Raw genomic sequence first — 16,500 nt, 5'->3', positions numbered from 1 at the left:
GGGGGGGCCGCAGCAAAGCCTAAATGGTCATTATTGGTCATTATAGACAGTTGTTGGCCCATTAGAATGCTGGGCTTACAGTCAGGAAGACCCAAATTCAAATTCAGTCTCAGGCATTTACTAGCTGTGTGACCCTAGACATGTCATTTAACTTCTGTCTACCTTAGTTTCCTCAACTGTAAAATGAAGATAATACTTACATCATGGGATCGTTATAAGGATCAAATGAGATGCTAATTGTAAAGTATTTAGCACACTGCCTGGCATATAAATGCTCGTTCCTTTAGCATTTCCCATTATAATTACAATGGTGTGGCTATGAGTTAGTGTTCTTTTACAACAAAAAGACATAGTTAAAGAACACTAGTCAAATGCCCTTGGTTAAGTGACTTCACTTAGCACTCTGGGGCTGTTTCCTCATCTGTACTATAAGGAGGTGGGAATAGAAGATTCTTCATATTCCTTCTAGCTCTAAAGTCTATTCCTCTAACAAATTTACTGTGAGATTGCTGGTCAGGATTAAGAGTGCCCATTGGCACAAACAATAAGCTCTCTTGGACCTTTACATTATTATCACTAACAGTATTGTGCACATAGTAGGTGCTTGATAAATCTTTTTTTTTTTTAAACCACAATGATAATCTTTTCCTTCAAGGAGCTAACACCACCCTCCCTCAATTATGACTAAACACACATACAGAAAACAACTTAAACATCTGTAATAAAACCTCTTTAATTTAAACTACTAGAAAAAAAGTGGGAGATGGGGCAGCTAGGTGGCACAACAAATAGAGCTCAGACCATGGAGTCAGGAGGACCTGAGTTCAAATCTGGCCTCAGACACTTGACACTTATTAGCTCTGCGACCCTGGGCAAGTCACTGAACCCTGATTTCCTCACCAAAAAAAAAGGGGGGGGGGGAACAGCTCATTTGACTTAGTTATTCTATATGCTCTAAATAAAACCATAGTACTTTAAAAGTAAAATTAACTTTTTAATAGCTACTAACAAAGTATATTTCTAAGTACAGGTTCTAGTAGGTCTGTTTTAATGAAGAGATTAAAAACCATTTTTAGTTATCAGTATCATTTGCATATAAACAAATAATGTGCTAAAATGTTAGGGGAAAAACTCATAAAAATCCTTTGCAATTCTGGAGTGTTAATTATTAAAGATGCTGTCATGAATTATGTAATTTTTATGTTATTCACCTGGAGATAATAGGACTGCCTTCTGAACGGTCTTCAGTGGATCATTTTTTTCATCTTCTGCTGAATTGCTTCCCATTGCCAACTGATTGACTGCAGTATATAGTAAGGCCTTCTGGATAATAAAAAAGTGTTAAATAATCTACTTTTAAAATTGCACGTCTCTCATGGCAACATGTTAATGATATGCCATTTCTTCTACATCACATCTGAAAGTCATTTAATTATCTTATATTAACTTGATTTATATCAAGGTGGAATATTTCTTTGCAACAAGGGGAAAACCAACCTTTCCATGATTTGAGTCAAGTATATGAGCCACATTTCCTGCTACAGCTCCACCCTGAAATATAAAATATTGAACAATTACATTTTTATTGTTCCTTTTAAATTTTTTATTTACTATGAAATTAATCATCAAATGCAAACATTTCTACAAAAAAGAACAAGATACTTAAGATGCTTTAATATATGAAACTATACACAAATATGTATATTAAATACACAGCTATGTAAAATTTATGAGGATATTAACAAAACTGCTCTATTTGTGTAGGTCCTCTTCCATACTTTTTGTTTTCTGTGTATTTTAGGAAAAAAATGTTTTATTGTTATATCCTTCTGGGGGGGGGGGCTTATCTATCACTACCTACTAACCTACTACATCCTGGTTCCCTTCTCACTGAGAAGTCTTCTCTTGTTACAAATATGTAAAGTCCCAGAAAAACAAAACAATACCATTTCATTGCTGATTTGAAAAATTAGGACTTTTCCTGCTTATCCAACCCCAAAATTTTGTATTTATTCAAGGCAACTCATTATTATTGTTAGTGACTGATTACTACATTTCTCATTAATTTAAGTTGTTATGATGCTAAACAAATTTTTTTTAAGCCATAATCATTTGCTATTAATTAAAAGTAACTAGCAGAGGTAATTATCCTCAATATCCTCACCTCCAACTGCCTATTGGATAGCTTGAACTGGATGTGGTATCTTAAACTCGAAGCCCTCCTCTCTCCCTAAATTTCCTATTGCTGTGGAGCACATTTCCATCCTCTCAGTCACTCAGGCCTGTTACCCTTTCCTTCCTCATCTCCACCTCTGGGTCTTCTCATCCCATACAATTTTTATCCATGTCCTTTCTAGGATTTACAGATTTACAACCTCAAGGACCTGAGAGACTAATTCCCTGCAACTCCCTACCTCTGCCTCATCTCGGCTGCCTGGTCTCCCTGGCTTCTTTCAAGTCCCAGCTAAAACCCCACCTTTTACAAAAGAAGCCTTTCCTGATCTCACTTAATCTTACCTTCCCACAATTTATCCTGTATACTTCTTGTTTGTACATGGTTATTTGCATTTTGACTCCGCTAGTAGTGCCTTGAAAGCAGGGACTATCTTTTTGCTTTTCTTAGTATTTCCAGTACTTAGCAATGCGGTAGGTGCTTAATAAATATTTGTGGACTTGATGTGATATTTTCTAATTAAAGTAGATAGAAAAAATTATTTGCTCCCTACTCACAATTTGTAAAATTATTTACAAAAACTTCATATCTTAGTAAAACTCATTAAGGGATACTACTATTTCTATTATTAACTCAAAAATTAAATAAAACTACAGCACAGAATAGCTTTCTAATCTAGACCACCTGGGTCAACTATGAATCCAAACAAAGTACTATACACATCTTTTCAATTAATCACCAGAGAAGCTTTTCAGCTGGAACAAAAGGAAATCTATAGTAAGGTATTGATTAAGTGGCAGGAGTAGTACTACCTTGAAAAACAACAGAAAAATATGTGCTTAAATTTCCAGTTTCAAATCTATGATCCTATGAAACAGATTCCACATGTGTGGAGAAAGTTTCACAAGACTATTTTTCTATTATTTGTGGATTTTTTAATTCTTTTCTCACATGCAGACATCAGTTGTGTTTTGATACTAATTACCCTTCTCAAGGGTCTCTAAACAAAGGTTTATTTCATATATCAAAAGCATAGACTGCATCACTGATATATGAATAAGGGGCAGCTAGGTGGTGCAGTGGATAGAGTTCCAACCTTGGAGTCAGGAGAACCCAAGTTCAAATCTGGCCTCAGACAGATTTTATTTATATATATTTATATATTTTTTTTAATTTTTTAAATTTTTATTTTTTTTGGCAAGGAAATCAGGGTTAAGTGACTTGCCCAGGGTCACACAGCTAGTAAGTGCCAAGTGTTTGGTCTGAGGCCAGATTTGAACTCAGGTCTTCCTGACTTCAGGGCCGGTGCTCTATCCACTGCACCACCTAGGTGCCCCAGATTTGCAAAATATTTAGCCTATTTTTTTCATCTGAACCTCAAAACAATCCTGTGAGGCAAGTACTCATTTTACAGATAAGGAAAAATGAGGCTGAGAACAGTTAAAGGACTTGCCTAGGGTCACACAGATGGGAAGTATCTGAGGCAAGGTTCCAACTCAGACCTTCCTGACTCTAAATCTAGAACTCTAACCATAAAGCCCTATATTGGGGTTCATAAAATCAACTTTAAAAGGAAAAGATAGGTATGATATGGATGGACAAGTTTTATGAAAAAGTCATAGGTGTTTTAGTGGACTAGATATTTAATAAGAATTGAAAATGTTGCTCGGCAACCAAAAAAATGTTATCTTTGACTGAATTAAGGGAGATAATGGTATCCAAGAGGAGAAAGGCTATAGTCCCACTGATTGTACTCATCCCTGGGCAAACATTTGCAGTACTCTATTCAGTTTTGGGCATCACATTTTAGGAAGAACTCTGGAGTATAACCAAATGATAAGCTGATTACAGTCATATAAGAATAAACTGAAAGCACTGGAAACATCTGACATAAAAAAGAAGACTCAGACCCAGGTGGGGAACCTGCGGCCTCAAAGTCACATGTGGCCGTCTAGGTCCTCAAATGAGACCCTTTGACTGAATCCAAAATTACAGAATAAATCCTCTTAATAAAATGATCCCTTAATAAAAGGATTTGCTCTGTAAAACTTAGACGCACCCAAGGACCTAGGTCACATGTGGTCTCAGGGCCGCAGGTTCCCCACCCCAATAGACATAATAAAAGCCTTCAAGTATTTTATCAGCTATCACATGGAAGAAAGAATAGACTTGTTCTGGGCTCAAAAGGGCAAAAGCAGGAGTAATGGATAGAATTCAAGAAGAGATATTTATTTTAGTTCGATATAAGGAGCATTTTCACAATTATTGAACAACTAAAGGCAGCAAGGTGACACAGTGAAAAGAGTACTGGCCCTGGAGTCAGGAGGAAACCGAATTCAAATCTGGCCTCAGACACTTACTAGGAGTGTGAGCCTGGGGAAGTCACTTAACTCTATTTCTATTTGTCTCAGTTTCCTCATCTGTAAAATGAGCTGGAGAAGGAAATGGCAAACCACTCCAGTATCTTTGCCAAGAAAACCCCAAATGGGATCACAAAGAGTCAGACATGACTGAAAACAAGTGAATAACCACAAAAAAGGAGAATGAGTTGTTTCTGGAGAAAGTGGTTTTCAGGTGAGAGGAGGTTTTCAAATGTAACTTGGATAAACACATTACTGATATTGTAGTAGGGATTCTTAGCCAAGTATGGGTTGAACTCTCTAGATGGAATACTTAGGACCCTTCTAACATTGAGATTCTGTGACAGTTGTAAAACTTACTTAAAAACTGTAACACTTCCAATACAATGGCATATATTATTTCTATTTCTGGCAGACTTTAGGGAATAACTTACTTGGGCATTTCGTGGAGTATACTGAGGGACCACTCGGGATAAAAGAGACCAAAGGGCAGGGTCTGCTGGGTTACTATAAAAGAAATCAAAAGCCACAACATTTAAAATGGAGTTATCTATAACAAAAACAAACAAAACAATTTTCAATTTTCATTTCCTTCAGAACTTTTAAGTATAAAAATATTTTAGTCATATAAAATGAATTCACGATATGTGTTCCTTGCTCAACATGAAGTTCTGAGTTTTCAAGAAAAACATAAGCTATTTTCTGCCATATGGGCTTGTTACCGTAGGCTCTGTAATGCCTACACCAACCTGTCAAAGTTACACAGTAACTAGTTAATCAGAAAGGCTTCTGAAGCCCAAAAATGCTTGACATACCAGTGATGCTTTGCGATGTGAACTCTAGATGAACTTGGAGATGCCTGCAGAGACTAGACCAGTCTTGAACAGCTCAAGGGTGGCCTTGAGCAGCAATTGCAGACTGGGGACTTTTCAAACACCTTACTCTTATTGTATCTATAGACATCTCCACCCTATACCCCACCTCCAGGCCCCACTGAAAACGCTCTCTGCCCAAAAACCTCTAAAAACCATAAATATTTCACCTTTCTCCCCACTGCCCTTTGAGCAGCTGAGATCTCTCTACCTCTTTGCCCCACTTACTCAAGCTCTTCTCAGACAATAAACACTTTTATCATCTCTAATCAGACTCCTTCATTTTAGGTCCTTTTCAGGGCCCAAGGGTCTTTTGTTGAAAGACTCTATAATGTCTCTCTGAAAAAACCATATGACTATCATCAAAGGGGAGAGATAAAGGTGAGGAAACTCCCTTAACCTATGTAATGAAGCAGCTTTTCTACAACTTATAGGCTTACAGAGTTACCTGAGCACTGAGGGGTGAAGTGACATTGTCATCTCAGTCAGCTTACAGAAGAGGAAGAATTGAACCCACGTCTTCCTGAGTCAAGACTACTTCTCTATCCACTGTACTACATGGTCTCGATATCTGAGCAATTATTTGCCTTCAACATCACAAGGAGTTTCATATTTAATAAGGTCAAATTTAAGTTACATAGAAAATGGTTATCTGTGAGAAGAGACTGCAAAGAACTAAACTACTAAAGGAAACTGCAGTAACCCCAATTTATTGGCTTGATCAGACTGCAAGTGAAAAGGCTTCTCCTAATCGAGCTTGTATGAAGGTAGACCTCAAATGGGTTTATGTACCTACTGGGGCAGATGGAAGAGTTCAGATCTATAATTTCATCAGTGCAGGTCTTCCACTATTCAGACTGACAATTCATCTGTCATTTGTATTGTTAGTGAGAACCCTGGGGCACCCCAAGGTTTAGTAACTTGCCTATGGTCACAATGCCAGATCCTTTTCCTCCAGCCCCCTCCTCTCATGCAACAAAACCAAAACCAAAACCCTTGCAATAAACATGTATAGTCAAGCAAAATAAATTCCCAAATTTGCTGTGTTTTGAAAATGTATGTCTCATTCTGCACCTTGGGAGTATCACCTCTGTCAGAAGGTGGGAAGCAAGCTTTGTCAACATTGTAAGCCTTTCACTTAAAAGGGATTGGTTTTTACTAACATTTCATAATGGACTTACCTCATTTTACTATGTTCACTAAGATCTTATACTAAAGCTAACCATATCAAGTGAAATTCAAAGTTCTCAAATATAGATTTTTACCTGTGGACAGCTTTAGACACTTGTCTCTGCACTGACACATTTCGACCTTGTAGTGCATAAACAGCTGATGTAATAAGGCACTTCTGATAATTATCACCTTTCTGTTTTACATGCTTTAATAACTCATTAAGTGCTGCTTTTGAGAGAGTAGCATCCTTCATTGCCAGCCCCAGAGCACAGAGTGCTTGAAGACTTTCAGTGGTTGGTTCCTTTAAGATAGAACTGTAAGTTCAGAAAAGAGAAAAAAAAAAAACCAGGACACTTGAATACAGTTTCCAGGAAGCTTGACAATTATCTGTCATAGAAACTTTGCCTAAAATCATTTCTACTAAAAATGTCTCACCAGAGCAAATCCTGATTTCTCTGGATGATAAAACTATTATATATACAAAAATCTATATGTTTTACTGATTCATGGAGTGGGGGATTGGAGGGAAAGATACCTGTCCACCCTTTATTTCCAGATCAAATTATTTAAAGTCCTTAAAAACAATGAGTCAAGTTCTGTAGAACTCTTGAGAAGTAGCTGAAATAAATCTGACAAAGACGTCTGCCTTCAATAACCATCCCGAAATGCATGACAAAGGATGAAAAAATAATTTCCTTAATGTAAAATCATTTACTTTCTCATGGTTCCCCAGAAAAGGTTCCATTCAATTAGCACAATGTTGCTAAAACCAGAACTCTGTGTGTAAGCTACAAATTTCAGTCATCTCTATTATAACTCCAGTCAATTATTTTTTTGGACCTAATGAAATGTAAGGCTCAAGGAGAATTTTGGCAATGGATATAAACATCCCCTGTGAAATTCTGATTTAGTTTTCTTGATGCTAAGGTAAAAATGGATAGGAAGGCTTATTAATAACAGACAAAAAATACCTTAGACTTAGAGACTTTCTTACCTGAGAGAGCATTAGTCCAGTCACTTCACTTTACCAATAAAGGAACAGGCCTAAAGAGGTCAGGTAACTTACTCAAGTTTTCCCAACTAGATAGAGGTAGAATGAAGCTTAGAACCCAGGACTCTCAAATTCTGGGCCAGTGCTCTTTCCATTATACCATGCTTCTGACCTATAAACTTAGGATAAAACTTAGGAATATTCCTAGTAATTACTATGAACTTTGGGTTATACCTCTCCCAAAAGTCTTTCAAAAAGAACTCAGAAGAATTAAGTGAAAGCAATTATTATCGATGAATAATGTCACAAAATGACATACCTGTTGAGTCAATGTAGTGTTATTGGAGGTATAAAGCAATACATTTAGTTCTCTGTAATAGTAAATAAGCATTAAAGTTCTAATTTACGTAAGAATGTTCTGGGGAAACAAGCTTATCAGAAACAAACAAGAGTAAGAAAACATGCCTGGAGTTTAGATTTATCTAGAAATGTAGCCCAAGCAAGGATATATAATGGTAATAGTAATGGTAATAGACAACACTAACAATCAAACAGGTATGCCAGAAAGAAAGAAGAAACTGTAGCAATGTGACAAAGGAGCAAAGCTTGTTCTGTACACTGATTCAAAAGGAAAAAAAATCATCTTCTATGCAAACAATATTTAGTATCTATAATTTATAAAAGTCTACCTCATCAAACTCAGTATTTACTGAACCAAAACCATCTCACTACTTAGATATTCTAGTCATATACTATTCATTCAACAAAAACATATTACTCTAAGATGTTAAATACAAACTCCTGTGTTAGATGTTAAAGTTACAAAGACGAATACAAGAACAAAGTTCCTGCCTTCAAGGGGTGTACAGTTCTAATTTACTTATTTTTATCTTTGTAAATACTTTCAAAGATTTTTATGTGGTTATATTCCACGTCTCCAATTACCCTCCTGACTTCTCCACATCAAAAAGTACTATACTATAGAGTAACCATTCAAAAGTGACTGCACATCCACTAATAATGTACCATTCTTGAATTATCAGTTTTGGTAAAAAAAATGAAAGAAACCACCACTGAGGATGTTTAAAAAAAAAAACAACTAAAATATAAGATAGACAGGAACTAGATAAAAATCTAGCAGCATGAAACAGGAATAATGATTCCTGATCATATAGAGAAAGAAGATCAGAACCTACCTCTGTATTCACCAAGGCTGCTTCTTAACCCAATCATATCACCTACTGTACCCTACCAAGTCAGCCTTCCCACCATCCTTCACCTTCATTCCTATAAACACGCTACTGAACAGAGGTGAATAAAACCAAGCAACTGTTCTGACCAGGTCCCCTTCAAATTTATGCTATACAACCTCAACTGAGCTCTCACTGCTGTTGGGCAATCTTTCTACTCCCTCCCTTATCAATTCACTATCCCAATCTCCATATGACTCTTCCAAGCATTTTCTTCCCTTCTCAAGCCTCTCATGGCTCCTCCTCTCCTCACCTCTCAGCTGAGAATCTTGCTTCATATTTCACAGAAAAAATTGAAGCCATTCACTATGAGCTCCTTCTTCCTCATTTCATATCATTCAGATGCCCTCTGACATTCTTCTCCTTCACCTTTGTTTCACACAGAGGTAGCCTTACTCCTTACCAAGGCAAAATCCACCACTTCTACAAGCAATCCCATTTCATGCTGTCTCCTCTAACGGATTGTCCTCTCTATCACTTATCTTCAATGTCTCCCTGTTTGTACTGGCTTCTTTCCTACTACAAATATGTTCACATCTTTCCCATTCTCAAAAAAATTTCAATCTTTCCATTCCTGTTATCATCCATATCTCTTCCACCCTTTGTGCCTAAACTCCTTGAGAAGGATGTCTATAATAGGTGCCTCTACTTTCTCTCCTTGCACTCTCTTCTTAAACCCTCACAATTTGGCTTCCAAACTCATCATTTTGCTGAAACTGATTATCTCAAAGTCACCGATGATCTCTCTCTCTCTTCTTTTTTTTTTTTTTAGGCAATTGGGGTTAAATGACTTGCCCAGGGTCACACAGCTGGTAAGTGTCAAGTGTTTGATCTGAGGCCGAATTTGAACTCAGGTCCTCCCGACTTCAGGGCCGGTGCTCTATCCACTGCGCCACCTAGCTGCCTCTACGATGATCTCTTAATTGCCAAATCCAATGGCCCTTTCTCAATCATCATTCTTCATGACTTCAATGCAGCCTCTGACACTGCTGATCATTCTCTCCTTGATACTGTCTTCTCTCTAGCTTTTCAGGACACCACTCTCTCCTGGTTCTACTCTCAGATCACTATTTCTCAATCTCTATTACTAGATCTTCATCCAGATCATGCCCTCTAATCCTAGGTGTCTTACAAGGCTCTGATCTGCGTCTGCTTTTCTTCTCTTACTATACTATTCTACTTAGTAATCTAAGAAATCAAAACAAAAAAAAAATTCTGTTTTCTAAACAATTTTTTAGTTCCAAATTCCCTTCCAACATCCAACTCTTTCCCTATCCATTGAGAAAGCAAGTAACATGATATTCATTATACATACGAAGTCGTGCAAAACATATTTCTGCATTAGTCATGTTGTGAAGAGAAAAAGAGCAAGAAAAATAAAGTAAAAAAAAAATATGTTTCACTGTACTTTATCAGTGTTCATTGGTTCTCCTAGTTCTGTTCACTCCACTTTGCTTTAGTTCATACAAGTCTTCCCAGGTTTTTCTGAAACCATCCTCCTCATCAATTCTTACAGCACAAATTACTCCTTCACCATCATATGCAACAACTTGTTTGGCCATTCCCCAACTGAGAGGCATGCTCTTAATTTCCAAATCTTTGCCACCACAAAAAGAGCTGCTATAAATATTTTTTGTACACATAGGTCTTTTTCCTTTTTCATTGATTTCTTTGGCATACAGATGTAGTGATATTGTTGGGTCAAAGGTTAAGACAGTTTTATAGCCCTTTGGACACAGTTCTAAATTGTTCTCCAGAATAGCTGGACCCGGTCAGACTACAAACAGTACATTAGTGTCCCTATTTTTCCACATTCCTTCCACTGTCATTTTAGCCAATCTGATAAATGTAAGGTGGTACCTCAAAGTTGTTTTAATTTTCATTTCTACAATGATCAATGATTTTTTTTAGAGTATTTTTTCATATGACTATTGATAGCTTTGATTTCTTCTTCTGAAAACTGTTTTCATATCCTTTGACCATTTCTCAATTGGGAAATGGCTCTAATTTTTATAAATTTGATTAGGTTCCCTATATACTTGAGAAGTAAGGCCTTTATCAGAGAAACTTGCTGTAAAGAAATTCTTTCCCAGTTTCCTGCTTTCTTCTAATTTTGGCTCCAGTAGTTTTGTTTCTGCAAAAACTTTTTCTTTTCATATAATTCAAATAATTCATTTTACCTCTCATGATCTTCTCTATCTCTTGTTCGGTAATTAAATCTTCCCTTATCCATAGATTTGACAGGTAATTTTTCCATGCTCCTCTAATTTGCTTATGATATCACTCTTTATGTCTAAAACTCCTATGGATTTAATTATCATCTCAAGGCTGATGATTCTCAAATCTACCTTTCTTTTGCTTCAATTTCTGCTGACCTCCAATCTCACATCTCCAACTGACTTTCAGGAATGTCCAGTAGACATCTTAAACTCAACATGTCCAAATCAGCACTCATTATCTTTACCCTTAAACCCTTTGCCCTCCCTACCTTCCCTTCTACTGAAGAAGGCAACACCATCTTCCCAGTTCCTCAGGCTCATAATCTAGGAACAATCCTGATTCCTCCCCTCACCTCCCCATATCCAATCTGTTGCCAAGGCCTGTGGACTTCATCTTCGCAACATCTCTTGAATACATCCCTCTCTCTCCTCAATACCGCCACTACCTTAGTAATGCCCTTATCACCTCACGTTTGGGCTACTGCAATAGCCTGGTGGTGAATTTTCCCGCCTCAAGTCTTTTCCCATTTCTATATATCCTCCTTTCCATCACCTAAGTGATTTTCCTAAAGCCAAGTCCCACCATACCACCTCCTATTCAGTAGATTCCAGGAGCTCCCTGTTGTCTTCAAGATCAAACACAAAATCCTGTTTGGCATTCAAAGACTTTCATAACATTGCCCCTTCCTCACTTTCCAACCCTCTTACACTTTACTCCCTGCTATGTACTCTTCAATCAAATGACATTGGCGTCCTCACTGTTCTTCAAACAAGACACTCCATCTCTTGATTCCCAGCATTTTCTCTGGCTGTCCCCCATGCTGGAATGCTTTCCCTCTTCATCTCTGCCTTCTGATTTCCTTGGGTTCCTTCAAGTCCCAACTAAAATTCCATCTTCTACAGAAAGACTTTCCTAACTCCTCTTTTTCTAGCACCTTCCTTTTGTAATTTCCTATTTATCCTATACATACATTGCTTGAACATATTTGTTTGTTTGTTGTCTCCTCCATTAAGATGTCGGTTCCTTAAAGGCAAGGAATGACTTAGGTCTCTTTTTGTATCCACAGTGCCTGGCATATAGTAGACACTGAACAAAAGCTTAGTGACTGGGGAAAAAAAAAAACTTTAGGAAGTCAAGAAAGAATGCTGATGGGCTGTTTCCTAACTGTCTTGTCTCAAAAAGTATAGAAACCATTAGAATACATATTGCCATGATAAGGAAAATAATTTGTTAAGATCTAAGAATGCATATATGTCCCTAACACCACCTGATAGTTCAATAGCTCATAATCAAAGGGCCACCAACCGCTGTTTCCAACAATGTAGTTTCTGCTTCTGAATAAACACAAATTTCAACCTAGTCATCCTCCGACATAAACATGACTAAACATTAATGTCAACTATACATACCATTTGAATAGTAATGTCTTGGCTATGTCCATTTTATTTTGTTTGTATTCTGTTATTGCCAGGGCCGTCAGGATATGAGCTTTGTCCTGCTCTGATTCAACAATGGACAAGGCTCTCTCATAGGCTGTTAATTAAGGTGAATTGGAAACAAAAATGAAATGGTATGAAAAGTAATCCCAATTACTATGAAATTTTAAAAACAGAGGCAAAGAGAATGTACATCTTAATTGTTACCTTGTTTTCAAGGAATACAATAAGGATTATTGATTCATTTGGCTAAATTACTACGATGGTGATCCCTGAGAATCTGGACCAAAAAAGTTGCCTTGTGAGATTCTTTTTTCTACTATCCAATCATTCTCTTACCCTCAGATTTCCCAGACAGGTTTGAAGGTACCCTACTCTAGGACACAGCCTGGGCCAGAGGTAATTCCACTTCAGTAGCCATGGGATACTCAAAGGTTTAGACCCATGGAACAATAAATGGGTCATGCTATAAACCGAGTCTTGGGTAACATAAATGCCTAATGGTCCAATAAAAGTAGCAAGTGTCTTAGCATGCCCCAGGAAAACCCAAAAGGCTAATCTGTTTTGGTTTTTGTCCACCATTAAAAAGTAGCTTATCAATTTACAATATCAAAAATTTAAACTTAATAAGTATAACAAAGCATTTAAAGTACAAAGGTAAATTCTAATCAACCCTGGGGAAGACATGTTCTTTTGCCTCATGCAACAGACTCACCTTTGTTGCTCTCTTGGAAAAGTCCTTTCTTGAATAAAGCCAGTGCAAGACCTACGATGTCATCAAATTCTTCCAGAGGGGTTGACTTAAAAGCCTGGATGGCTTTATCACATTCACCAATAGCACTGAGGAGAAAAGGAATCTAATTTATATCATCAAAAATAGGAGTGTGTAACAACTCAAGAATTATATTTTACTAGGAACTCTTGCTGTAGGAAATTCATTTACATTTACCTTTTTTATAGATAAGGTTTAATATTCCACCAATACTGAAATACCATAAAACAGAATACTAAATATTTAGAAAGAAGTTAAAAGTATTATGCAATTCAAAATGGATATTCGAGTAATAGTAATGGCCTTCAAACTTTGCTCCATTTAAATTACATGTGAACATTTTTGTCTTATGATAATAATAGTTGAATGTGTATAGTTCTTTAAAAAGTTTGCAAGGCTGATTAAACACATTATCTCATTTCATCACACAGCAATTGCTTAATAAATACCTGTTGATTGATTGGTCTACCAGACAGCCTTGTGAAATAGCCAAGTCTGATGAGGTCACTTTTCTACTCAATAAACTTCAGAAGCTCCCTATTAGCCCTAGAATCAAATATAAAGTCCTGTGTTTGGCAATTAAAGCCCTTCACAAACTGAATGCAACTTATTTTTCTTGCCCCATATATTTTTGTTTTTCCTGATACAAGACAATCCCTCATCTGTCTTAGTGCCTTTGCATTGGCTATTCCCTATTCCTATACTTTCTCCTCACCTTGTCCCCTGGAATCCCTTGTTACCTTCAGCACTCAGCTTAAGCACTACTTTCTATGTAAAGTCTTTCCTGATAAATATTTACATTTGTTGTCTTCCCTAATAGAATACAAGCTAGAATACAGGGACTGTTTTGTTTGTCCATCCTTCAGCACTTAGCATGGTGCCTAGCACATCATCATTTAATAAATGCTTGCTGATTTGATTAATATCCTCATTTTATAGATATGGAAACCAAGGCTCAGAAAAGTTAAATGATTTGCCCGTGATTACACAGCTACGAACAATTTGAACTTAGTTCTCTCTTGACTCTCAGTCTGGTACTCTATCCTCTATAACAAGACTGATTTTAATTAGGCTAAGTACTTACAAAGCAATTTTTAAAGTTAAAATGAATTCTCAACCAATTTCAATAATGTACAAATTTATTTCTAAATGGATATCCTTAATGCAATTAAATGTAACGCTATGGTAAATAGTTAACAAATGAACACAAGACATAAGAATGACTTGGCATATTTTTTGCCAAGTTATTGATAGCATTAAAAAGATTTATTTTAAAAGCCAAAAAAAGAAAAAATGAAAGAAAGTAAATTCTGCAACTGCAGGTGGATTTCCAACAACAGTGATATACTTAGATCACAGGATCTAAAATTTGAAGGAACCTTAAAGCTCACCCAACCTAACTCTCTCATTTTACACATTAGAAAACCGAGGCTCAGAGATAGTTTGCCCAAGGTCAATAACAGATTTGAACATTAGTCTTCTGACTCTGAATCCAATACTTTTTATAAGCATGCTCTGCACATATCATATTGCTTACTATTTGTTATAAGTATACCTCTTTTTTCAAAAACCATACAAGCACATAACTTTATTGTGCAACAAATATGAACACGTTTAGTTCCACATACAACATTAACTTAGAAGTTTTTCTATCTCAAGAAATAAGGAAAAATAATATTATTCACATATGTTGCATTTAGAAATAAATCCTCTAGAAGTCAGTCAAAAAGTTTTTTCAAAAACTAATAAAATAGAGATGCAGTTTGCATCTTTTGGATTCATATTCAGGGATTAGAGAAAAGATTTTTCTGGGATAAGATGTTATTGGTCTTACAAGTCCTAATTTTGCAATAAGTATTTGTGAAGATAGAAGATTCCAAGGTTTCAAATGAAGGGAATAAATTTTCTTTTAAAATGTTAATCTTTTGATAGAATGGAACAGACATTTTATTTCTTGCACATCTACATTTTGTTCTGCTGTATGCCGAAGAAATATGTTTTCCAGATGTGGAGAGAAAAGGCAGAAAAATAAAGTATTTCTGTGACTTGAAGCCTGGTTCTGTCATTTAGACCTGTACGACTTTGAGGAGCAAGTAATTTATTCTTCACTTAGGCTCCCTGGGGCCGATTCCTCAACTGTAAATTGCAAAATGAAAGGATTAGATTGTATGACCTTTAAGGCTCTCTCTGGCTCTAAACCTATGAGATGGTAAACCTAAACAGTTAGAAATAAAAAAGGTAATATAACAGATACTAATTATGTCTTTATCCAACTTATCAATAGCCACGTGAAAAAATGTTCTAAATCACTAATAATTAGAGACCCATATGATTGGCAAAGTTGACAAAAAAGGAAAACACAAATGTTGGAGGGGGCTGTGGGAAAAGAGGTAAACTGACAGAGGTAAAGTTTATGGAGCTTTGAAATGGTCCAGCCATTCTGGAAAACAATTTGGAACTTTTCCCAAAAAGCCATTAAACTGTGCATACCCTTTGACCCAAGTAAAACCATTACTAGGTGTACATCTCAAAGAGTTGGAAAGATATACGCTAATTTTAAAACACCTAACCAAAGTACAATTCTTATTTTTCACTAGCTTTATGACGTCATTCGCCCCAGTAAATGACCATTGTATTACAAAAGGAAAGGCTTTATGTTGACTACATTTTAAGGGACTTTTTTTCCTAACCACTCCTGATTAACATTATAATAATCTGTTGCAAGCATGTCAATAACGTTTCAATTTTTTATTAATTCAAATCTTGAGCTAAATTTGAGCGAAATTCTGTCAATTCCAAAAAATTTTAAAGGGATAAACCTATTAGTAACTGCCATCCATCTGGTAGAATGTTCACTGGTATGCAAAATCTAGTTATATGGTCCTAGATTGTTGTTGTTCAGTCATTTTCAGTCGTGTCCAACTCTTTGTGACCCCATTTGGGGTTTTCTTAGCAAAGATACTACAGTGATTTGCCATTTCCTTCTCCAACTTATTTTACAGATGAGGAAAGTGAGGCAAATAGAGTTAAGTGACCTGCCCAGGGTCACACAGCCAGTGTTCGAGGCCAGATATGAACTCAGAAAGATGAGTCTTCCTGACTACAGGACCAGTGTTCTGTGCACTATGGCGCCCCCTAGCCACCCTGGAGATGCTTTTTCCCTTGAAGGATTATACTCAGTTTTGTTGAGTAGGTTATTCTTGATTGTAATACCAGTTCTTTTGCCTTCTGGAATATCATATTCCAAGCCTTC

The 16,500-nt window shown here is 36.5% G+C and overlaps 1 protein-coding gene across 3 annotated transcripts in view; it reads right to left on the bottom strand.

Annotated features, from left to right (window-relative positions):
- TTC37 (tetratricopeptide repeat domain 37) overlaps nt 1–16,500 on the bottom strand; it is a 111,266-nt gene that overhangs the window by 30,104 nt on the left and 64,662 nt on the right. For 2 of the 3 annotated variants that reach the window (XM_027838489.1, XM_027838490.1), the window contains 6 exons: nt 13,191–13,315; nt 12,449–12,572; nt 6,671–6,892; nt 4,968–5,040; nt 1,498–1,551; nt 1,212–1,323 (listed from right to left, as the gene is read on the bottom strand). In XM_027838489.1, coding sequence (XP_027694290.1) covers nt 1,212–1,323; nt 1,498–1,551; nt 4,968–5,040; nt 6,671–6,892; nt 12,449–12,572; nt 13,191–13,315 — 710 coding nt within the window. The remainder of the gene's footprint in view (nt 1–1,211; nt 1,324–1,497; nt 1,552–4,967; nt 5,041–6,670; nt 6,893–12,448; nt 12,573–13,190; nt 13,316–16,500) is intronic. The other variant, XM_027838491.1, reaches the window with a different exon arrangement.

This window comes from Vombatus ursinus, unplaced genomic scaffold (genome assembly GCF_900497805.2).
Source record: "Vombatus ursinus unplaced genomic scaffold, bare-nosed wombat genome assembly UNPS02014828.1, whole genome shotgun sequence".
Classification (NCBI taxonomy): domain Eukaryota; kingdom Metazoa; phylum Chordata; class Mammalia; order Diprotodontia; family Vombatidae; genus Vombatus; species Vombatus ursinus.
The sequence above is the reverse complement of the archived record's forward strand: the minus strand, read 5'-3'. Positions and strand labels throughout refer to the sequence as shown.